This window comes from Centroberyx affinis, unplaced genomic scaffold, assembly GCF_046629955.1.
Source record: "Centroberyx affinis isolate AG114_WGS23_722 - 3 ecotype Tasmania unplaced genomic scaffold, CSIRO-AGI_Caff_v1 ptg002887l_1, whole genome shotgun sequence".
In the NCBI taxonomy this organism is placed as follows: Eukaryota; Metazoa; Chordata; class Actinopteri; order Beryciformes; family Berycidae; genus Centroberyx; species Centroberyx affinis.
Window position 1 is genome coordinate 27,501 of NW_027281016.1, and position 25,586 is coordinate 53,086.

Here is a 25,586-nt window from a genome sequence, read left to right on the forward strand (position 1 = left end):
AACCATCACTTCCTGTGTACTGATGGTGTTTTGATTTCCTATGACTTACTTTTAGATCCGGGTTTCATTGTCAGTCACTCTGGATAACAACATAAAGAAGAAAGAAAGCCTAAAATGGAAAATGGAAATTCTTTTCATCATCAGTCATCTCCTGCTCATTCATAGCCTATTTCCTTTCCTTTTTTTTTTTTTTTTACAATGGAATTATTTACAGTGATTGCTATAGTGGAAAGTGGAAATTTGGGTAAACAATGAACCCCTGTTGATCAGTATAGGTCGAACATCCACCAATGTGTACTGTATACACAGAAAATAACGGAAACACAACATGAAAAAAGACTTTGAAATAACTAAATCACAATTACAATGGCAGCTATACAGGTGAGTCATAGTGAGTGGAATGCTAATTAGCAGTTCGTGCCAGCTTTCAAAGACAGTCACCACGCTTTATATGTGACTTTTCAAAGAGACATGAGGTAGCTAACAGAGATCCAAGGAGGCAAAATAGTCGGTACCCAAATTCTAGGAGCGTCGGTCACAAAAACTGCAAAATCTAATTTATGTGGAGAGGGGAACAGTCTGGGAAATCATGAAAGCATATGACAAACATGGCAAAACTGCATCAGCAAAGAGGAACAGCGGTCAAATCTCACTAGCAATAACAGATGGACACTTAACAGGATAGTTGGTAAACAACGATGGTCTCAAAAATTACCAAAAAATTGGATCAACACCTCTGTGACACCTCAGCGGTCTCCATTCAGAAACCCAAAGATGCATAACCTGGTGTAAGGAGCACAAAACCTGGACCGCTAAAGATTGGAAAAAACGAATATGGCCGGATGAGTCATCCTTCAGCCTTTTCCCTGCATGCAGATGGGTTTACGCTGGGAGAAAGCCAAAGGATGACACACTGTCTGTTGCCAACTGTTAAACATGGTGGCGGATCTGTGGTGGATTCATCAGGTCTGATTGTCGTGTTCTTGAATAATGGTCCAGTATCCCACTACACACACAGTTCAGGTCTTGTACAACAGCATTACAAGGATGACTGAGGCTGTAATGAATGTGAAAGACGGCCAAACTCCTTATTGGGTGCTTGATTTTTATAGTGTTTCTGTTATTTTGTCCTCTATATGTGCAAATGTGTGGATTTTCTTGCAGGTGAATGGTTCTATGCAAGCTTTTGTGCCCTTGTGTGTGTGTGTGTGTGTGTGTGTGTGTGTGTGTGTGTGTGTGTGTGTGTGTGTATATTTGTAGATAGATAGATAGATAGATAGATAGATGTTGATAGATAGATAGATAGATAGATAGATAGATAGATAGATAGATAGATAGATAGATTGATTGATTGATTGATTGATTGATTGATTGATTGATAGGTAGATAGATAGATATATAGATATATAGATATATAGATATATAGATAGATTGATTGATTGATAGATAGATAGATAGATAGATGTTTGTAGATAGATCGATAGACAGATAGATAGATAGATAGATAGATAGATAGATAGATAGATAGATAGATAGATAGATAGATGTTTGTAGATAGACAGATAGATAGATAGATGTTTGTAGATAGATAGATAGATAGATAGATAGATAGATAGATAGATAGATAGATAGATGTTTGTAGATAGATAGATATATAGATAGATAGATAGATAGATAGATGTTTGTAGATAAATAGATAATAGATAGATGTTTGTAGATAGATAGATAGATAGATGTTTGTAGGTAGATAGATAGATAGATAGATAGATAGATAGATAGATAGATAGATAGATGTTTGTAGATAGATGTTTGTAGATAGATAGATAGATAGATAGATAGATAGATAGATAGATAGATGTTTGTAGATAGATGTTTGTAGATAGATAGATAGATAGATAGATAGATAGATAGATAGATAGATGTTTGTAGATAGATAGATATATAGATAGATAGATAGATAGATGTTTGTAGATAAATAGATAATAGATAGATGTTTGTAGATAGATAGATAGATAGATGTTTGTAGGTAGGTAGATAGATTTTGCCACATGTTGTTTTTCCCAAACTGGACATACGGATGTGCTGACAATATCATGTCCATTTTCAGAGTGTTTTTCTTCCTGTGTTTTCTCCTCAGATAGTTCTGGGCACCATCGTGGCGGTGCAGATGGACCTGGCTGGACAGCACAGCGTCCAGGTGGTGGGACACATACCCAGTGGGTCAGTAGAACTGGGTTTCTGTCTGTCTATCTTTCTGTCTCCGTCACGTTTTCACACTGATCTTTTCCTCAAATCCCTGAAGATTTATTGTACTTGCCGATTAAAGTTCTTCTTGTTCCACTAAAAGATCCCTACTGCTGAAAGATCCCTACTGCTGTCATGATAACAAATACATTAGAGTGAAATATCGCTCCCTGTTGCTGTATTGTTGAACTGATATTTACTTTAAGTTATAATGCCCCTTCCTCTATTACTTTGGACTCTATCTGTCTTGCTTCATTACTCGTCATCTCTTTCTCTCACTCCTCCTTCTTAAGTCCCCCTCCCCTCTTCTCCCCCTCATTCTTCATGCTTCTTTTCTCATCATAGGACCGGAAATCCTGGCTAATTCAGCAACAAACTTGTACTCATGTCTAGTTTTCTGCTGTTATGTTACTACTAAATGTGTGTTTTATGGTATCTTGTTGTACTCAGGTTACCTCTTTTTCCCTCCTTCCTCCTTTCTTTCCTTTTTTTTTTTTTTTTTTACCTTGTACTCTGTTGTATCTTGCTGTACTCGGTTTACCTTCTTTTTACCTTACTGTTTTAATCGCTTATTCTCATAAAAGCCCTTCTAGGGACGGGTGTTGCAAATTAGAATCCACTATAAACACTATGATACTTGCATCGGATAGCTGTTCTCAGTTTGTCTATGTATATTGTATCTGTCCCTATCAAATAAACCATAAATGAATAAATAATAAATAAGCTAGTTAGCTTTATTGTGTTATCCTTGATAGATTTTAAAGAATGCGATGTGTGTGATGTGGTCTCCAGTAAAATGGAATTTATGGAGTGCCACTTAACTTGAATTGTTGGTCATAACGCATTAGAATAATATCGTATATTGCACTGCTTTTCTTTGAATGCTGTGCATCAATCAGTGAACCTGTCACCTGTTTCCTCCTCCTCCTCCTCCTCCTCCTCCTCCTCCCTCTCCAGCCTGTCTCCCCCGGTCCTTCCCTCTCTCTCCCAGGCCGGACAGCTGTTTCTCCCGGCTCTGTCGGTGGCTCTGGTTGGGTTCAGTTTCCTCTCCACCATGGGCGCAGTGTTCGCCCACAAACACGGCTACAGCGTGGACCCCAGTCAGGTACATTCACACAGCAAAACCTTCCCTGGATATATATAAGGTTACAAAGCAAAACCACAACTCTCAGCATCAGCATCGTTTCAGAAAACAAATTGATTGGGCAAAGCCACACGGGAGCAGCGGGCCTGATTGTTCCTCGCCTAAGGTTTTTTGATCCAATTATTGCTGATACTGGTTTGACATAACTGAAAACTGCTGCAGGGGATGCACTGTCAGTCTGACCAGTGAAGCAAAGTGAAATGTAAAATTAGGTTGAGGAATGTGTGAAAGACGTGTGGGCCCCAAACGTAGGGGCCCACCACCATTTCACGGCTGATATGGGCCCACTGTGGGCACCCCACAAGGGGCCCAATTTTCAGCCCACAGTGGCCCCACATGGGCCCCAAAAGAGCTTGTTTGCTGGGTATATGAATATTGATCAAACTTGATCAATATTCATTGTTTTTTATTATTTCAATGTTTTTGGGAGATTTATGTTATTTGTAACATGGCTACATGGAAATAAATAGTGTTTTGAAGTAAAATTCCCAGTAAACAGTCAACATGTAAACAGTAAACATGGCCAAAACATGGAGACCACCTGAGTATATCTTTATAAATTGTATCATAAATGTTGTATTTCAGTGTATTTTTATCAAATTTACAGTTACAGTTGTAGTCAAGGAGTAGGCGAACACATTCAGTTGCATCATTATCCATGGGATCTGGGTTATAATGGTGATATTGCCTTTGAAATTTAGATTATATACTAGGCAAGGATGAAAATCTTATTTTTCCTTTTCCTTTATTGCATCTCCATTTACTCTGGAATGGTAATAGATATAGGTTTACTTACAATTGATTCATATTCCTTAGCTTCTTACCTATGAAAGGAGACCAGAACTATGCATATAGGCCTTATGGTTGAGGAGTTATTCCTGATTAATTTTGGGTATGTCATTTTAGGCATTTTTTCCTGAATTTTGGCTATAGGGCAGGCTAGGGTCTAAGTGGCTAAACATTTTCAGCCCTGGAATCAAATTGGAAAAATGTAAGCTTTTGTTTTAGGAGCCAGACAGACAAAAACATATTGCTACTGTTACCATCGGAAAGTTCTTATTTCCATCCATGTAAGTGTATGTATTTCACCAGAAGGGTTCAGAGGCAGCCTGGATCAGCATCCATGATGCAGACAGGGGCTCAGTGTCATCCTCAAAGCCCGGACGCATACTTTTATAAAATGCTGCTGTGGGTCATTCATACTAATTCTGATTTGCCGAAACGTTTCACACCTCTGTCTGTCTCCCTGGTCGGTCTGGTCTCTCCTGCTTCAGGACCTGCTGGCCCTGGGTCTGTGTAACGCTGTAGGAGGGCTGTTCCAGTGCTTCGCCGTCAGCTGCTCCTTCTCCCGCAGCATGGTCCAGGATAGCATTGGTGTCAAGTCCCAGGTAGTCATGACAACAAAAGACATAAAACCTCATCCTTCACCTTTATTCATGGATTGTATTTAGATCTGTTTCTTCCCATTCATGTCTTCTCTTTGGCTTAATATTCATCTGGAGTTCTTTCTGTAGTTGATTTTATCCTCTTTTTCCTTACCTTATCTTCACTTTCACATTATCTCTTGCCATATTTCTCTCCTAACTCATTTTCCTCCACTGTTTTTTAATCTCTTTTCTTAGATGGCAGGTCTGGTTTCAGCTCTGATGATTCTAACCATCTTGTTGAAGATTGGTCATCTGTTTGAGCAGCTGCCAAAGGTAAAGTATGTCTCTAACATCTATCATTTGTGTTCAACTTGTAAGTTGTCTAGTAAAAGCTCTAATCAACAGCACCTTATTGCTTACGGCTTTTCTACATTTTAATTTTCAAACGGGCTCACAAAAACATGACTCCATGAACAGTCAACTTCTGTCACTAGCTGCCCAGGGAATGTGTATTACAAAAAGAATAGTTTTTGCCAAACAATCTGATTAGTCAAAGATGTGTGATAATTGCTAGTGCTGATAATTCCCATAAATTAATAAATTCCACCCAGTGAGCAAGGGATTCACATGTATTGCTAACCTAACTATTGTCTGAAATCTATAATACCGTTAAGGACGTTAATTAACATTGTGGGTACTTCGGTGCTGCTGACCATCATCACCATACCTAAAATCACATCCTCTTAGGTTTTATTGTTTCATTCAACACTAGCAATCAGGCTTTTTTTTTTCTGGAGTTTCTTTATTGATAATTACAAACAGGCCAAATAGATCAGAGGAAAGGTTTCCAGAGAAATTTGAAGAGTTTCATTCCAAAATGACACCTAGAAAACCACTTACAAAATGATTGAAAGAACAAAATTCAAAAACAAATGATGGTACTTATGTTATTTAAGTCTTTAATTGTCAAAATAATAACACAGCTACATACTGGATCCACCATATTTTGGAGATACTAGCATTTTGTAAATGAACTCTTAATTTTCTCCTCAGTTTAGTGCATATGGGCTAGAAGTATAATTTCCAATTTCACAACATCACTATTGGATACCAGGGTAGCCAATGTTGGCGATCAGCTGTTCTTAAACCAGCACTGCTTGCCATAATAAACCAATATGAACGATGGGACATATCAGTAAAGACATTTTAAGCCATCTCAACACATGCACCGTCTGGGTATGACTCACTGTTATGATTATTAATATATTATGTCTTAACCGGTGCTGTTGTGTGTTCCAGGCAGTGCTGGCAGTGATCATTGTAGTGAATCTGCAGGGAATTCTGGCTCAGTTTAAAGATATGTGTGTGCTCTGGAAGTCTGATAGACTGGACCTGGTAGGCCACACACACACACACGCAAGCACGCACACACACACACACACACACACTTACACAAACGTACCCACACATACACGCACTTATCAAAAATGTAGTTGATCATTATCCAAGCTCACAGCGTAGTTCCCTGGTTATCAACAAGGCTCTACACAATCCCCCCAATAAAACCATTGATGGCAGCCCCCCCCCCCTCCCTCCCTCTGCACCTCCCTCCTCCTCCCCCTCTTCTTCTTCTTCAGCTGGTGTGGGTGGCGTCGCTGGTTTCCACGCTGATCTTCAACCTGGACCTGGGTCTGGCAGTGGCTGCCGTCTTCTCGCTGCTCATCCTCATCTACAGGACACAACAGTAATAGTAATCAATAAATCATCACCACATTAAATTTGAGACATTAGTGTTATCACCGTAAACAAATGAGACCATCGCCGTGAAGACTGGCAGCCTCTGCATTTTACATTTTGTGTCACCAGGTCGAATTTCATAGAAAATCTGTTGGATTGCTTTCTGGCACCAAACAGGTAGAGGGCGCTGTTCTTCCAGAGCAAACACAGCTAAAACTTTCAGAGTTTCTCACAATATGAATGAGTTTCACTCATTACAAATGATGTAATGAGTGAAGGGTCTGAGGAAAAATCACTTCCAACATGTTGATCCTCTTCAGTAAAGCCAAAGAGAAAACCTTTGACAAAAGAAGCAGAGATCCTCCTTGCAACAGGAAGCAACAGGGATTATGGGAAATGTAGTCTTAATTTTGAGAAACACTAACAAAACCACTGGTGTGAAATAGAGGCTATCAGTCATCTTGACCATGGTCTCATATGCTTATGGTAATTATACCAAGGTATCACAATTAATTTGACAGTGATGCACGATGCTGCACATCGCACCTTTAATGGTGTTATCACGCACTTACAAGTCATTTTAAACAGGTTACCAGGGCAACAAGACAGCAAGGGTGTTTTTATGTAATATAACTTTAATACAACATAGTATAGGAGTCAGTATGGGATCTATGAGTGGGAGTAGTGTTATGTACATTATACTGTATGTGCTACAGCAATATTGTTTTGGATTTATGTTGTCTTGTTCATTTATTCACTTACTCATTTGAGTGATTTTTCATGAATTCTGAATATCATATAGCTGTTGTCTTCCCTTCCCTCCTCCCTCTCCCGACTCTCTCAGGCAGAAGTGCACTCTCATTTATATTCCCACATTTTCTCATGTCTCTCTCCTCTTTCAACTTGTCCTTTTCTTCTAGTTCCTCCGGTGTTGCTTTGGGTCGTATTCCTGGCACAGACTGTTACAGAGACTTGGGACTCTACACTGAGGTAAACTCAGTCTGCCTCACAGATGATTTCTAAACCTCAGGCTGTTTGATTAAGTTTGGCTCAGTTCAAGTTGAGGCAAGTTAGTTAAATAAAGTAATGAATACAATAAGAACACTGTAAATCAAGACTTAAGGAAAACAAATTATGTAAAACACAAAAAATCCAATCCAACAATCCTAATGGGCTTAGTATCATCCTCTTTCTCTACCTTCCTGTCCTCTGCATCCCTGTTCTGTGCATTAATGTAATGTGTTTTTTTTTTTTATTTTAAAGATTACATGGTCCTGTAGGTTGAGAATAGTACATTGCACATTACATAACACAAAATGCACTAGTATTTGTTCACCTTGTAATTGCATTGTTACACCCTTGTAAGTGCATTATGTGTTGGGGCGAACACAGCTTTGTCACAAATCCAAAACATTTAACACTGAATCAGTCCGTCATATATGACAGCTAACATACTAAATTCTCCGATCACATAACAACACAAAACACAAAACAAAAACAAAAATATGTCCTCAGCTGAAACCCCAATCTGTCGGTTCTATTTTTACGCAGCACTTAACTATGAACTTGTATTCTCTTCCTCTATCCTCCTCTCATCTTGCATCTGTCACATATTTACATACCAAACACAGCCAACTCTCAGCTGAGCTGCTCTCCTGTCGCACAGTCAGACACCGACTCACCACAGAACCTCAGTCTGACACACATACAGATGTAAGTTCAAATGAAATGAAATTGCTCAAAGTATTTTTGCATTTTGCTCCATCATGCCTCAGTGTCACGTAAGGAACAGGGTTGAAGCGTGAGTATGGAGCAAGGCAATGGGGAATGTTGCAGTAGTGGCCAAACACAGCACTCACTAATGCAAATTAATACTAGTAAACATGCAAATTAGTGAGTTAATCAGCCCAGTTATCTTTCTTTTTTGATTTGGCAGCAACATGAATATTTAACCCTATTTGTGTTTGTATGTGTCATTGTCAGAATTAAACAATTTAATGGTTCAAAACTGGGCAGTGAACCATAATTCACTACCACTTTGCCACCAAACAAACTAAGCCAGGATTGACTCTTATGTTGATGCATTCATTGGCAGAGCTTTACTTCTGATGAATGCAGGATATTGACTGGCATAAACAATATGGCAGAAGAAGTGACAATTAGTTCCTCAGAAATCTCCACAATCTGTTTTTATCTACACATGAAACTCAACGGGACCACAGCTTTGTCACAAATCCAAATCGACCCAGCAAGCGACCCAAATGAGCACAACATTTTCACATGTGATATAAAGACATGGTAAAAGCTCATATTAAAACAACTTTGGAAGCTGTTTTGAACTGATATCAGAAAGATATTTAAGTCCCAGCTTCACAAAGCGATGCAGGTAGCAGTTCTGGACGACTACAGACGTCGTTCTAACTTTAATTTCGGCGCTATATTTACACGCCTTTTTAACTCTGCTGCAGGCCGTCGTATCAACATCTCTTCACCGTCAAAATGTCTGCTGGGAATAAACTCTCGCCTGAATCAGTCATATGGTAGCTAACAAATTCTCCAATGAAGGTCGGTCTGTCAGAAAGCTGATGCACCGCTCTGAACAGTAAAACTGTCATATAGCCAAAACAAAACAAAAATAAATCGTTAGCTGAAAATCACCATCTGTCGCACATCAAAACACCAAATTGCCATCAAAGGCAATCTGTCTTGGCTCGGAGCTTCAGTGAATTCCTGTCAACTTCTCTCTCTGTTCCCTCCACTTGATTCCCTCTCCTCAGTCTGTTACAGTGGAGGCCAATGAAGAAATCCCCCTGGCAGTTAAATAAAGGCAGTTCTTTATTTAATGCTTTATTCAATACTGTAGAACCAGGTTTGTTTACTGTAAGACAAAAGTCTAGTGTCTCTCATGCAGCTAGTTGCCAGACAGCTCTTTGTAACTTCCAACAGCTGAAAAGAGAGCAAAACCTGATTTTTCCATAAGAATAAAAAGTGAGACTTAGCTGCGTCTGTGCAATTTCCGTCATTGAAACGGAGGGTGAAACAGGAGTTGAAAATAATTCTTATTGTTTGCTTTAACTGCTTGGAATTGAAATGAAATGTTTCTCATTTACCTCATCAGGAAAGTTCAGCTAGTATCAGGATAGTCAGTCCCTGAAAAAATATACAAAATTTACTTTCAATTAATTTCCAGTGATTTTTCTCTTTACTTGATGAACATTTTTTGTAATCTTTGTATTGTCATTGCATTTTGCAAACCCCATCTGCCACCTACTGTAAGACAACAAGCAAGCAAAATTTTATTTGTAGCGTTTTGGAACAAAACCCTTCATTCATAATTTTTTACTGACTATGCCAAACTTTTTTCTGTCTTTCATCCAAAGTACCAAACTCTAGTTTCAACCAAGCCTGTCTGCCATCTGCACTCGTTACTGAACTCCCTATAAACCTCCTTCATTGTCTCCGCTCTGATTTCTCCCATTATCCTCCACAATCTGTCATATGTTCAAACCCCCAAACCCCCAAACCCCCCAACTTTAACACTGTCACACATCACCGATGTGCTGCAGAAAGCGTCTGTGACTTCCAAGTCAACGCTGTCTGGTTTCCATACTTATATATTTTTGAGATTTTGCAAGACATTTCCAATGTTATGTTATATTAGGTCATGGAATCTTTCCACATTTGTTGGATGATGTCAGTTACAATTCCAGAAAAAAGGAGAAAGAATATTTAGAGAAACAAAGTTTATGAAACACATCAACAATACTAAATCCAGTAAATGTTGTACAATCTATCATATAAGTATATGAACTATACTATTTATAGCAAAAGAAATTGTAGAATGCTGTTTGGATGAGCAGACTAAGGCACACTTGTACATCCAATGAAATTAGAACGAATGTGGCTTCATAACTCATATCACATCATCCCTCCTCTGTCTCTCTCTCAATTTCCTCCTGTCTGTCACCACTAACCTACATTGCAAAATTAGAAATATTCCCCAAAACAGCATAAAAAAAAAGAACATTTTCTACCATATTCAAAACACATGCACGATATGATATTAGAATATTGTAAAACTGTTTATGAATGCAGCTTTGGAAACTGATATCAGGAAGATATTAAGTCCTGATTTCACAAAACGATGTGAAATGACATTATTACAGTATTACAATATTACAGTCTTAGAATGAACTTATCTCTGTATTTTAAATTAATCAGTACATATAGTATTAAATCTACTTATGTCTGTGTTTTCAACAGGTGAAGCAGGTTCCTGGCGTGACGATAATCTCCTGCTCCAGTCCGATTTACTTTGCCAACTCTGAACTGGTCTTCACAGAGATCAGAGAGGTACACACACACACACACACACACACACACACACACAGAATAGGGAGAAATGAAGGAGATTGAAAAGATGAAGAGAAAAGAGAGAGGAGCGCGCGATTAGCATAAGAGATGATTGTGAAAAGAGTGAAAGAGGGAGAGAGAGAGAGAGAGAGAGAGAGAGAGAGAGAGAGAGAAAGGGAGTATAATTGTAATTGGCAGTGTAAATGAATCCAGATGAGCATCAATCCCACGGCTCATTTTCTCCACATGCAGAGTGTGTTCCTCCCACATGGGGACTGTCAATACCTGCACTCTATTTTACTTGCTTCAGTGCCAGCACCTGCACTAAACAATACAGCAGGTGTGTGTGTGTGTGTGTGTGTGTGTGTGTGTGTGTGTGCCTTGCTGCTTAGCTCCTGGCTGCCTTTGCGCTTCAATCCCTCTGGTGAAATCCATACATATGCGTATCTCAGAAGGATGTTAGAAGAAATTAATTTCCCACTACATACACATTTCCCACGTTACACAGAGATTGAAAAGTGCTCTGAAAAAAAAAAAATTCCACGTCTCACTTTTCTCGTCTCTCCATCCAGACAGTGAGTCGTGATCGGAGGGGAAACCCAGCTGTGGTCCAGACCTCTTCGTCTTCCTCCTCCTCCTCCTCCCCAGCCCAGACACCAACACACACACACTATCTGGTTCTGGATCTCAGCTCTGTCAACTTCATGGACTCTGTGTCCATGACAGCACTTTGCAAGGTGAGGAAATACAATTTAATTGTCCAAATATGTGTAAAAAATTTTTAAAGTAAACACCATACAATAAATGCCTGGAGTGGTAATCCATGAGATCCTCGTTTTTGTTTTGATTTGTTTTGATTTTGGCGACATCTTTGCTGCTCAGCCTCATTGCTGTGGTGTTTCTGCACTGCACTTCCCAGAGATCACCTGTCAATCAAACAGTGTGGGCGGAGCTAGGATTTTCTGTTGATACAGTTTGAGTTTCTCTTTTCTTTGTCTGTTCAGCCATGGCGGCTATCGCTGCTCATGCTAACTAACCAGTTCTTCTTCTTCTGTTTATTCCAAACAAACTGCTGTTGCTGCATGCATCACTTCCTTTTCGGCAGAGGATTTTTTCCCAGGAAAGACCTACCAGACACCGAGTGTTTAGAACAGCAAATGGAAAAGCTTTCATGCTATGCATACAGGTTTAATCACTAATCAGCAATACAAAGTAGCAAAACAGACATTTATATATATGAACATGTTGCAGATTATTACTTTAATCAGACCATATCATGAGAGGGCTTCAGCACATATATCTGGTGAAGATTTAAAGATCTACACAAAATACATATTCTTTAGCAGCTTCATAAATAATCTCCCTTGACTTATATCATGGTTGCTGCTCGCTGGATGCTGCTTTTGACATGTTTGCTTCACTGCTGCTCCTCTGAGAGGCGTTTTTTTTTGTTTTTTTTTAATCCTGCAATACTAATACAGTACAGATGCAGAGCAGGCTGGTCCAACTCATTAGATCCATGGAAGCTATGATAGCTTTACCTCCCACTGGGTCTGAAACCAGTAGATTGGTTTGATAATGAGAACCACCAGGCAAAAAACACATAATATTCAGTAATTTAAGTAATAATACTACTAGTAATACTGTCCTGATTAAATAATCAGTAAAAACAGGCAGTTTTTGCACAGGGTTTTTAAGAGGGAGTGGGTTGTACAATAATCAAGCTATTTTTAGCCTCGGCTGAAGTAATTATGTAATTTAATTTGGTCCTTGGAAGTCTGAATTGCAGCGTAGGTTGGTCTGAATGAATATCAGCCTTCCCTTGCCAAATCTAAGCCGGCCCATTCTGAACTTTCTATTCATTAAAACTGCAGCAGTGATTGCCTGTGCTCGCTCTGACCCGCTTCTGCCAGCCAGACATGTATAAGACAAATTATTATGTAAGGCTGTAATTGCATGTTAGATAATGAAAATATGACAGTCCACACACACACACACACACACACACACACACACACACACACACACACACACACACTCATACACACACATACTTCTCACAGCTTTTTCTTTAATGGATGTGGGTAGGAGGGGAGTTATCAACTGTGCTGATGTGACCTGATTTGTTATCTCTTCTTCTCCTTTGATCCTAATGAAGGAAGAGAAGAATAATCCTCTTTGAACAGCTTGAGAGAGACAACATATGCTTTTGGGTTGTATGAGAACAGAGAACAAATGATATTCATGATGAAAACTGGTGATTGTGTGTGTGTGTGTGTGTGTGTGTGCGTGTGTGTGTGTGTGTGTGTACATGTGTGTTTTATTCCATTAGGTTGTGGAGGATTTAGAAGTCCAGGACGTCAGTGTGTTTCTGGCAGCGTGCCCAGGTTAGTTTCATACTCATATATCTCCTCCTATAATATAACACACACTCTCTAGCTTCTCTGGTGGGCTGTATGAGTGTGTGTGTGTGTGTGTGTGTGTGTGTGTTATAGCTCTCACAGCTCAGTTTCCCACCAGTCCTCCCATGCTGTAACTCTGCATGACGCTTCTTTCCCCCTGAACTTCATGTAGCTGCAGTAACTTCATAGCAGCAAGAAACAAATGAAATACGCACCAAAAGCTACAATTTGTGAAATATAAACTAAGACTGGGGCTTCTGTTCTATCTGTAACAAAGTCTGAGTAATCATTACTTGTTAAAAATATTTGTTCTGCAGTCCAATCTCAGCAACAGAAATGTTGTTTACGTCTGACTTTCATGAATCAAAGTAACCTGGGAGGATTTTAATCATGTAATGTTTCACATGACAGAACAGCCTCCTCAGTTTGTTTTGTTGCACTCAGGCATCACAGCAGAAGAGGGGAAAACAAAAATCCTTTCATCCTATCAGTATGAAATGTGTTATGTTGTGTACATGGACTCAATAACAAACACCTTTTGTATTCCGACTTTTATTTGTTTTCTTACTAACATATTCAGATTAGTTCACGCTAACTGATAATGGAATTTGCATATCAGTCAGAGCGGCTCTTCTTCTCAGTAAATAAAGTCTGAGCGCATTTTCTTGTTTCATCCTGATGAATAACTTCAAAGTTGGGAATTATTGAGGGATTTGTAAACTAATTATTTTCAAAATACCATGTATACACCAAAGATTTCAGATTTTTCCTGAAAAATGCCAAAAATACAAAAAAAAAAACATCCTCCGTAAATTATTTTTGTTATGAAGCAGCAAGTCAAATTCATTGGCCATAAAAGATGAAAAAAGTGTTTTGCAAGTGTTTTGGTAATATGTCATTTTGAGAAAATGGTTGTTTACATGTTGTTTTTTTTGTTTTCTGTATAACTACAACTATTGTTTGTTTTGATAATTGTTTTGTATATTTTATGAGACGGCAGTAGTTGTAGAAGCAAAATCTTATAATAGGTCAAAATTGACCAATCCAGCCAAAATTGCCATTTTCATCCGTGGTGCCTTGCCCTTAATGTGTCAAGAATCAAATTATATTGTGGATGTCTATTTCCATACTTTATTTCCCAACAGAAAGAGTCATATTGTACCAGACAAACTGCCTAGGTCCTGTCTCTGCAGTGCTTAAATAAGTGCTTCTTCGTTTATTGGTTCAGGAACCAAAATTGCTGCAGCCTGTGGTTAGATAGACTGACATTTAGAGGCTGTTCAACTGAAAAGTCACCGGTTCAATCCCCACAACAGCCAAGTGTCCTGTCAGAAGAACCCAGAACCCGACTCAGTCACTGCACATCTGCATAAGAGTGTCTGAAACTTCAATGAAATGAAAGCCAGTGGACCCGAACTACTATATGCATCATACTGTATTTCCCAACAGAGCGAGTTTTGTCCCAGCTCCAGACTCAGGGTTTTATACCGGACGGTCTGCCCCGGTCCCGTCTCTTCCCCTCCGTCCACCATGCTGTCCAGCGCTGCCTCAGCTCTCTGCCCGTCCCTCTGCAGGTATATGGACACGCTTCCTACTTCACTAGCAGTTATACTCAAATAAAATGCACAGTATTTTTCATTATTATTAGGATTTTTTAACACTTTCGTTTTTTATATTTTGCGATTGGGATTTCCTTTCCATCAGGTGGTCTGTAAACGAGCAACATGGGCTTAAAAATCATCAATAAGACCCTAAAATCATAAGAAATATTGTAAAATAATAAAACTTCATATGAAAAGGCAAGGAATCTGCATACTATTTAATCAAAGAAGGAGGCCGAAAAAGTCTTTTAAAGGCATCTTTATAAGACTCTGATGAAGATGTAGTATCGAAACGTTTGTCTGCTAGTATTTGCACTTTTTGCACGTTTCGGTGAGCAGAACATGAAAAACGGCCTCCTTCTTAGTCTTTTTGATTTTAAATAGTGTGCAGATTCCTTGCCTTTTCTTATGATGTCTCTACTAATTGGAACCTACACACCTGCTGCCAATCAAACTAAAGGACTAACCGGTGCAACAGTTCCATGAATACTTTTAAAATAGTAAAACTAACATATTAAACTAAGGGTGGATGGTCACATATGCATTTTGCTGAGCTGGTGTGAAAGGTTTCTAAGCTGTGTCTCCATCAAGACACTTCATTTTGACAATTTTTTTACATAACTGCAACTGTAAATATGTACTGTACCTTAACATTTAAGGATACTTTAAAGCAGTGGTTCTCAATGTGGGGTCCGGGGACCACCAGAGGGCATTCCAGGGGGGCCCCAGCAAACTGATGAATGGTTAAACTTCAGCATTATTTCATTTACAAGAAGTTAACACAATCAGAGAATGTAGAAGAATGACTGTTTTCATCATAGTTTCTCTGTTATCTCTCTACCTGCAATACAGACAGTCATTGAGTTCTGGACAAAATCATATCTGACAATAAAAATATTCTCAGATTTGGGTCTGAGAGACAAAATCTCATCAAATAGGGGTCTGTGGCCCAAATGTGGACTAAATTTGGGGTCCTTGATATGAAAAAGGTTGAGAATCACTACTTCAAAGTCACTTTAGGTCAGCTGTGATGAATTCCTTTACACCTGTTGTCATCTGCTTCCAGGAACTCAACCCAGATGCGAGTGAATGTTGACGCAACAACTTGGCTGCTGCTTTTGAAAGTGAAGTGCAGTCCAGGAAGGGAAAGTCATCGTTCAGCAACAACGGGACAGAGAGAAACCCGCTCAGGTGCTTGTCCGGGCCTTTTGGTGGCTAACAGGACAACCAGAGCTTCATTTTCCTGAGAGAGAAAGTCCTAAACACACATTTCATACATGAATGTAAGCCACACACACACACACCAATCATACCCAATCATGCATCTATAATACAGCAGCCGCTACAGCCTTTTCTTTACTGCACAGTGTTGTGCGGTAGAGAAGAATAGACACATTGTAACGCAAAACCTATATGCGTAAAGTGAAATAGCAATAAGGAATGTGTTGATAAGCCTCCAACATGCCAACGCCTCCCAGTCGCACAGTAACGCAGCAAAGCAAAACCCAAACACTCCTGTAGCTGCAGAGCTGGGAGGCGACTTTGTTTTCATTGCGCTGCACTGAAAGGACCAGAGCGGCCTGTGTGTGTGTGTGTGTGTGTGTGTGTGTTTTGGATTCGGTGACAATGGCAGTGTTGGTTTGGGGTGACGGCGGAAAAATGTGCGACTGCCCCTCCTGTTTTTTATTGTTGTTTTTTTTTACAGTTTCTCTCTCTGGCAGAAAGAACAGCGGCACAGCCATTCAGGCAATAGATGACTGACAAAACTTAAGTCTGTGAATCATTATGTTTGAACCTTTTTGAAGAATTTGTTTTCATGAATATAAATGATAGAGAAAATTTTTTGCTATTTTACAATTCTCAATTTATCCAGCCATTTTGCTACCTTGGTCCCACAGAGGGTTTTGGCAAGGGCTTGTAGAGAATATGCACAAGAACGCACAAGCATTACATTCATGACTTTGCAATAATGTGAACTATGCAACCACAGTGTAGCAATAATCCATTTTGTGGTGTATTTTATGATAGACAAATACAGAGGCTTTGTCCTGTATATTGTAGTTTATATAAAATGTTGTAAAACATAAAAAACTATTGGACCAGTGTGGCTTGTTTTGAGTTTCTGAGAACAGATTTTACCTCACATCATACCACAGATTTTACACAATATAGGTTTAACAAAAAAGTAATACAACAAATCAATGGCGATGCTGTTTGAACTCTGTTGTTGAAACTCCATATCACAGCAGACCGAGACAGCATTGATAACTTCTTAATAGAGCTGACTCATTAAATAAATATTAGAGAGCCATAATTGTACTCCTCCCTCTGAATGGCCTCATAAATAACAACCTGTTAGATAGCAGGGGTGTGTGTTGTATTAAAGAGGTGAACCAGGGGGTAAAGGTCAAAGTTCATAATGGTTCCCCTGCCCAGCTGGTTAAATAAGCATGGAAATTTGCTTTCACTGGCTGGGAATGCCAAACAGGCTTTTCGCTGGTAAAAAAAAAAAAACATGCAGAAAAAGTGCTGCTGTGAGGAACCACACATGAAAACCATGTCCAGAGATGGTGGAGGAGTTCAGATCCTCTCACTGAAACCACACATTTCACTATCTCTCTCTCTCCTGTGTCTCCTCCTTTCTCGTTCTCTCAGCCACCTCCTGTATCAGTGTGGAGAAAATACTAAAATGGGAGTGGAGTGACACTTCTTCTTTTAAAAAAAAAAAAAAATGTATTTAAAAACATGGAAACCTGTGCTGATGACAGCCAGATGGCCAAAACATGTTGGTTTTTAATTTTTCCATCATGAAAGTAGCTGCCAAATACGGTAATGCTGCAATTGTACATATAAAAATGGAACGAAATTGACAGTAAATTGGATCAGATCTAAACTTTGATTAAAAAAAAATAAATGTTTTTCAGGAAATTACTATTGTGTTGATATCTCAGTAATCACTAAAAAGAAGGCATGCTCTTTACAGTACAAATGTGATTGCTGTTAATAATAACACTATCACATTCTCAGTTTCCATGTTGGTGTGAAAACACATCAAAAGTGGAAAAGTGTTAAAGGTTTCAGCTCCTCAAAGTGAAACATTTTCCGTTGTCTTCTCTTTTCTTTCTTTTGCACCAAGTCAAATTAAAACCTTTTTATCTTAACTTCTTAATGTCCTTTTTTTTTCGGCTTGATGCCTTAACTGGCTGGAATGTGCATGTGTTTTTGATAGTGTTTTTGAAGTATTCCTTTGCCTAATAGAACCAAAGTAATTACTAGTGCCTTAGTCAACACAGGTGCAGTATCAAATGTCTTAAAATCACACCTTAATGATGTAATGGTTCAGTCATAATAGCACACACAGTGTAATTAGGGATTTGTTGCCTCACATCTACCTCTGAAACACATACACACATGCACCCATTTCACCAGAGAGGGGGGGGGGGGCGAATGAAAGAAGAGTCCCGGGCTCCCAACTGCAAGGGTCCTCCAGGTCAATCAAAACGCTGTTAGCAGAGATGAGTTGGAACCATGGACCTCTGGGTTTTGGGCCCAGAACTCTTCCACCACTCCACTCTGCTGTCAGTCACCCCAGATGGGACTTGAACCCACAATCCCTGGCTTAGGAGGCCAGTGCCTTATCCATTAGGCCACTGGGGCTACAGGGGTGAGGAGACAGAATAAACAAGCACATACACGTTGAGGCCCATGGTGCACTGGTTTAAATAACAGAACGGAATTGTGCATATTGTGAATGTAGAGTCAGTAAAATTGTCCGCAGCTCGAGTGTTTAACTTTAGAAATGAAACACCTTTTTAATATTGATAACCATGGTATTCCATACTTAAAAATGATGTAAATCAGTAGGCTAACTTTATTAACTCACCAACGCACAGGCTCCATGCAAACCGTCCCTGAGTGAGTGACCTGAAATAACCCAGGGGGACTGAGTGAGTGACTGAGTTAGTGAGTGACCTGAAATTACCACTTTCTGCCCACGGCGCTCACTCTGCATGGCGCGTTGTGGGAAAAATTAGAAGCTTATGACCAACATGCTGGCAGTCCTGAACGCAGGCTGTTTTCCTGACATCTATTGTCTGTGGCTTATATCCCCAATTCATAAGAATAGAGACAAATTGAACCCATATGTAGAGAGAATTGCAGAGGCATATGATTGAGCAATAATCTGGGGAAGATATTTAAACAACAAAATTTCCTTCAATTTCCTTAACGGAGATAATGCATTCCTCTTGACAAAGCATTCCTCCAAAACCCAAACTCCAAAAATCCCCCCAAATTTCTTCCAAAACATGAAACATGTTCAACATCTAAAGAATACTCTGCACTGCCTCATTAGGAAACATTTATGAATATTTTTGTTTGTTTTGTATAAAAGCTCCTGGCCTAGTTAATTTTTAGCATGTGTGGCCCCAGTGGGAATCAAACCTCTTCCACTAACAGTTTCAGTGCCTGATAACGTCCCACTTTGCATTTTGGTTTCTTTATTCCAAATGTTACAAATATGAATAATTTCTTTCTATCATAATTTTAACTTCAGTTACTCAAGTTGAAGGTCGGAAAGCAGTGTTACTTTGACTGACAGTCAGTTGGACATCCTCAGCCTGTGGGCATTCTTCTTGCTTTCGGTGTGTCACTGTCTTGATGTTTCTGTTCCTCTCATTTCTTTCCTGAAGCCCCAGTGGCCTAATGGATAAGGCACTGGCCTCCTAAGCCAGGGATTGTGGGTTCGAGTCCCATCTGGGGTGACTGACAGCAGAGTAGAACAGTGGAAGTGTGCTTGACCCCAAACCAAGAGGTCCATGCATCCAAACCACCCTCTGCTAACAGGCTTTTACGATCTTGTACGGCTCATAGAGAGAAATAGACTGGCAGATGCAAAGAGAGAGAGAAGAAAATGAGAAATAAATCATGTTACAGCAACAGAGATACAGATAGAGAATGGAGAAAACATAGAACATAAAATAATACCATAACACACCATTTGGTGGATGCTGTTATCCAGAGCAGCACCTCACTGACCTAGTTCATTTTCAGTGGCCCCAGTGGGAATCAAACCTCTTCCACTAACAGCTTCAGTTTCTTGCCCTGAAACATAAAACACTGTTAGCAGAGGATGGTTTGGATCCATCAACCTGTTGGTTTTCAGTCCAGCAGTTGACAGCACTTTGCTATCAGTCAACCCAGATGGGACTCAAACCCACAATCCCTGGTTTAGGAGGCCAGTGCCTTATCCATTAGGCCAGGGACTTCAGTAGTGACAAGTGAGGAAGAGAAGCAGAGAGATACAGCAACGCACTGAAAGCACTGAGAACAACAGGGTGATGTAGTGAAGTGACAGAATGCAAAAAGAGTCTGTTTTCCTCACATCTACAGTGAGTTAGTTTAGGGTTAGTAACCCTAACCCTTGAATTGTATACACTGTGTTCTTGTTAGCTGAGGAAGCTCAAAGTTGACCCAGTTTCAGGATGTGCCTGATGTTCCTGCCACAAGGCCGTTCAGCTCCAAGCGTCAGTTGTTACGTCAGCTATCAGGCGTATGGAGACATTTATCTGTCATGTACGTAACTGACCACTATACAGATCACAGGTCTCTCTCTGTACGGAGAGACTGACATCACTGACTGTGTTCATGTTGTTCTTCTCCAATGATGCATCATTAAACTTCTCAGATCGAGTCCTGTCTGTCCCTGTGCTCCGATATCAATATCACCATACAACAGCTGTATCCCCGATTCATAAGAGTGGAGACAAACTTACCCTATATATATATCTGATATATATACGTATATATATAGAATTACCAAAGCATGTGATTGAGCAATAATCTGGGTAAATAAGTGATTTAAATAGAATTACCAATTTCCTTAACAAACACAATGTCTTGACAAAACAATCAAACTGAATTTCTTCCAAAACAAAAATACATTTTTGAAAATACATAAAAACATCCCAAAATAATTTCCTCCAAGACAACATATATATCTACAGTATAGACAGTACATCTACAGTATACACTGCACTGCATCGTTAGGAAATATTTATGATTTTTTTGTGGTTGCTTGCTTTGTATATTTTAAAGAAAGTAGTTGATTCAAGCTGGCATGAAGAGCTGTACACACTGTTTTAATGTGGTGTAAAAAAGTACAAGGTGTTGCTGGTCTGTAGCTGCAACATCAATAGAGAATATGAATGATAACACAAAAACTTTTTTTTCACTCATGGTTAGTGGTTGGGTGAAGCCATTTATTGTCAAACAACTGTGTTTACTCTTTTTAAATCATAATGACAACAGAAACTACCCAAATGACCCTGATCAAAAGTTTACATACCCTGGAGATTTTGGCCTGATAACATGCACACAAGTTGACACAAACGGGTTTGAATGGCTACTAAAGGTAACCATCCTCACCTGTGATCTGTTTGCTTGTAATCAGTGTGTGTGTCTATAAAAGGTCAGTGAGTTTCTGGGCTCCTGACAGACCCTTGCATCTTTCATCCAGTGCTGCACTGACGTTTCTGAATTCTGAGTCATGGGGAAAGCAAAAGAATTGTCAAAGGATCTGCGGGAAAAGGTAATTGAACTGTATAAAACAGGAAAGGGATATAAAAAGATATCCAAGGAATTGAGAATGCCAATCAGCAGTGTTCAAACTCTAATTAAGAAGTGGAAAATGAGGGATTCTGTTGAAACCAAACCACGGTCAGGTAGACCAACAAAAATTTCAGCCACAACTGCCAGGAAAATTGTTCGGGATGCAAAGAAAAACCCACAAATAACTTCAGCTGAAATACAGGACTCTCTGAAAAAAGGTGGTGTGGCTGTTTCAAGATGCACAATAAGGAGGCACTTGAAGAAAAATGGGCTGCATGGTCGAGTCGCCAGAAGAAAGCCATTACTACGCAAATGCCACAAAGCATCCCGCTTACAATACGCCAAACAGCACAGAGACAAGCCTCAAAACTTCTGGAACAAAGTCATGTGGAGTGATGAGACCAAAATTGAACTTTTTGGCCACAACCATAAACGTTACATTTGGAGAGGAGTCAACAAGGCCTATGATGAAAGGTACACCATTCCTACTGTGAAACACGGAGGTGGATCGCTGATGTTTTGGGGACTACTGATCCTTTATGTCTCCTCTTAGTATTGTTTCAGAATAACAAACAACTAAGGCCTGTATTTAAGATTATAAATGCCTTCTGATGCAAAGTATCCATTCATTTATGTCTAATTTACATTTCTATATAAGTAAACGAATCTGGAATTTCTAATAAACAATCTCTTTATTTACTATAATAACTCCTTGGTTTATTGCACATTACTGTCTCCTTAATATGAGGTTAGTGATACATTTCAATATAATGGAAAAAAATTGTGACCATTCAATTTGTATGTTATGCAATATTTATATAAATGTAGTTGGAGCAATACAGCCTCTGGCCAACCTCAAGTCAATGAATTGTATTGACAGAGAAAGAAAAGGAGAACTAGAGTGATAGATGCAAAGAGACAGAGAGAAGAAAATGAGAAATAAATCATATTAGAGCGACAGAGATACAGAGAGAGAATGCAGAGAATGAGAAAATGAAATGAACCTTATAAAATGCCTTACCATTTGGTGGATGCTGTTATCCAAACAGCCATACTGACCTCGCTCATTGTTAGGATGAATGGCCCCAGTTGGAAATCAAATCTCTTCCACTAACAAAATGAATGTAAAGCTATTTCCACTGAACTGTACAGGAGCGGTACGCCTTTACAGGGTTTTCAGTGTTTTGCATAAATACATGTTCACCGATAAACAGTTGTTGAATTGAATTGACAGAGAGACAGAGAACTAGAGAGAAAAAATGCAAAGAGAGACAGAGAAGAAAATGAGAAATAATATTATTAGAGATAGAATACGGAGAGAGAGAATGTAGAGACTGAAAAACATAAAGAGAATATAACATAATATGCCTTTTGGTGGATGTTGTTATCTAGAGCACCTCACTGACCATTTCATTTTCAGGATGGGCGGCCCCAGTGGGAATCAAACCCTCTTGCCCTGAACCATAAAAGTCTGTTAGCAGATGGCGGTTTGGATGCATGGACCTCTGGGATTTGGGTCGAGGACACTTCCACTACTCCACTCTGCTGTCAGTCACCCCAGATGGGACTTGAACCCACAATCCCTGGCTTAGGAGGCCAGTGCCTTATCCATTAGGCCACTGGGGCTACTGGGAAAAGCTTCATCATGGCGGAAATAGTGCATTTAAAAAAAATAAGCCCTTAGTTTCAGTGCTATATAATCACCCCACAACTACTGTATGGAGATCACAGATTGTGGCTTTTATTTAACACAAAAACTAATAGAAACTTATGGTCAATAACATAAACTGTGACATTTTTGAGGGCATAACGTTTTTCTTAATCTCTTTACTTCACTGCTTACTTGCTGAATAGTATTTGTTTTGTGGCAAAATTAGGTTATTGACCATTATGTCTTAATATTTGGAAGAGCTGGGCCTTGCCGATTTCAGTGTAATAATATACTGATTCACATTCACACACATCAGATTTTATCTAACACTTTTGATAGTTTTGAACAGCTGCCCCAGAGTCAAATCAGCTGTATGGACAAATAACTTTCCAATCAACAGTTGTCAACTCCAAATAATTTACTGTTAATTTACTTTACTGTGTATTATCCAGATTGACTAACGAGTGCTAAAGTGGCATAAACTTAAAATTCCTAGATCACCAACATTACAACCAATAGTAAAGAGTAAAGAGTCAAAGCCACAGCACCTGGACAACAGGTGCATCACACAGTTTATTCCTTTAGTATCTCCTGAGAAAGATCATGTGAGATAGAAAAGGCAAAGAAAGGCTAAATAGATGACTCTGCCCTTAAGAAATCTCACTATTTGAACTGCTTCGTTAGCCAGTATCTGGTCAGTCTTGTGGTTATTTAGTCCTCCATTCACTCTACTGTGGTTTAAGCATAAACACACTGACTGGGCTGAAATGACTGACTAATCTAATCACACACAGATAAGACTTATCTTGGACTCATTTTTATGCATGCTGTATATAATTCTGCATATACATCTGTGCACCCATCGCTCTAATTGTCTGTATGTATGTCTACATGTATGTATAGCATGCTGTATATAAGTCTAAACTAAATTTTTGCTGTATATAAGTCTAAACTCCATATGGAATACAGTAAAATACTTCATAAACAAAAAGTGATCAGCGTTCTTTACATCAAAAAGGAATAAAAGTCTATGGAACAAAGTCTATCGACCTGTCTGTAGCTGCAAGGTGACTTTATAGCTCACGTTTGGTTTTTGAACTTTACCCTCTATCTTCACAACAATGTCCAACACTGTATCTAAACTTCTCTTCAAGGTCTCAGAGCAGAGCAGCAGAGGGGGAACGGGACAGTCCCACACTCATTGACAGAGGACAATTAGGTGAAGGAGAGAGGGGAATTACACTTGCAGGGGCGTTTATTCTCTTCCCCGGATCAGAGGATTTCACCTGGACGTCTACAGACCATCTTTGGATCCTCCATATTTTCCCTGATCTGTTGGGCGCAGAAAAGAATAAGCTAGAGGTGTTATCACACAGCCTGAGTTTTCAAAATTGGATGTCAGCACCTGGAACAGCTTGGATCTGATGGAAAACCCCGCCGCAGATTCAATTTGAAGCACAAGGACCGCTGCACACAGACAGGATTAATTCTTCATAAAGTGGGATGTACAGTCTTTGATCCCTGGACTGGATTGAAGGAACGTTTTTATTGAGGGAGGAGGCTTTCACTGCTGCCCTGACCCATAACTGAGAGAGGCAGATTTAGAATAAGGGCTTTTCTTCTGAACTGGAGGAACTGGAAGAGGACTTCAGCAGACTCACACAGTTAACAGACAAACCTTTGGAGTTTGCCACTTCTGCACAGCAGGGCATTTTGCTGATACAGTCGCACCAGACAAGGTATTGTAATTATATTATTACCGTCTCCAGCTCCCCTCTTGCCAAAAGAAAATTGATTTAAAATTTAATCTCAAATGAATGCAGTGAAAAATTCAGATTTTTCATACCATTCGCTCAGTGATAAATCAATTAACAACTAATTTTTCTCTCACTGATAAATCAACCCCACAACAGCTAAATGGAAGTGTAATTTTCAGACAGGCTGTAAGGCAACACCAGGGCTGTAATTTACAATTAGCTGACACTGACTTATTCAGAGTGACTCCCAATGAGAGCAGGAGTAGAATTAGCTTCCAGGTGCTACAAACATCAATATATCACTGTCAAATTAATCATGATAACGTGGTATAATTACTGTAAACAAATGAGACCATGGTGGAGATGATTGGTAGCCCCCAATCTCACACCAGTGGCATTGTTAGTGCTAGTGTTTCAATCTCAAAATTAAGACCAAACTTCCCATAAATCCTGTTGGTTTCTGTTGCAAAGAGGATGTTGCCACTTGCCCCCCCTCCTCCTCCCTGGCTTTTTTGGCCTTTCACTCCACTTCACCACTTCTAAATAAACTCTGAAAGCTTTAGCTCTGTTTGCTCTGGAAGAACAGCGCCCTCTTCCTGTTTTGTGCCATAAAGCAATCTCCCTTTGTGTTGTAAAGCAATCCAGCAGATTTCCTGCAAAATGTGAATCAGTGGCACACAATATAAAATGCAGTGTAGAGGCTGACATTCTTCTCGGTGAT

General features: G+C 39.4%; 1 protein-coding gene and 3 non-coding genes across 4 annotated transcripts in view; 2 read left to right on the forward strand and 2 right to left on the reverse strand.

Moving 5' to 3' along the window:
- The window catches only part of LOC139658394 (solute carrier family 26 member 6), a 19,122-nt gene extending 3,091 nt beyond the window's left edge, over nucleotides 1-16,031 (forward strand). The window contains exons 5-16 of the mRNA XM_071536527.1: nucleotides 2,138-2,220; nucleotides 3,202-3,349; nucleotides 4,663-4,776; nucleotides 5,011-5,088; nucleotides 6,055-6,150; nucleotides 6,393-6,499; nucleotides 7,413-7,482; nucleotides 10,756-10,845; nucleotides 11,418-11,582; nucleotides 13,178-13,232; nucleotides 14,697-14,821; nucleotides 15,915-16,031. Of these exons, the coding sequence (XP_071392628.1) occupies nucleotides 2,138-2,220; nucleotides 3,202-3,349; nucleotides 4,663-4,776; nucleotides 5,011-5,088; nucleotides 6,055-6,150; nucleotides 6,393-6,499; nucleotides 7,413-7,482; nucleotides 10,756-10,845; nucleotides 11,418-11,582; nucleotides 13,178-13,232; nucleotides 14,697-14,821; nucleotides 15,915-15,944 (1,161 nt within the window). The 3' untranslated portion in view covers nucleotides 15,945-16,031. The remainder of the gene's footprint in view (nucleotides 1-2,137; nucleotides 2,221-3,201; nucleotides 3,350-4,662; nucleotides 4,777-5,010; nucleotides 5,089-6,054; nucleotides 6,151-6,392; nucleotides 6,500-7,412; nucleotides 7,483-10,755; nucleotides 10,846-11,417; nucleotides 11,583-13,177; nucleotides 13,233-14,696; nucleotides 14,822-15,914) is intronic.
- Nucleotides 16,032-18,432: 2,401 nt separating this feature from the next.
- Nucleotides 18,433-18,505, reverse strand: trnar-ccu (transfer RNA arginine (anticodon CCU)). The gene has a single exon. It is a non-coding gene; the product is annotated as a tRNA-Arg (tRNA).
- Nucleotides 18,506-19,538: 1,033 nt separating this feature from the next.
- On the forward strand, nucleotides 19,539-19,611 carry trnar-ccu (transfer RNA arginine (anticodon CCU)). Its single transcript has one exon. It is a non-coding gene; the product is annotated as a tRNA-Arg (tRNA).
- Nucleotides 19,612-23,010: 3,399 nt separating this feature from the next.
- On the reverse strand, nucleotides 23,011-23,083 carry trnar-ccu (transfer RNA arginine (anticodon CCU)). Its single transcript has one exon. It is a non-coding gene; the product is annotated as a tRNA-Arg (tRNA).
- Between the last annotated feature and the right edge of the window lie 2,503 nt (nucleotides 23,084-25,586).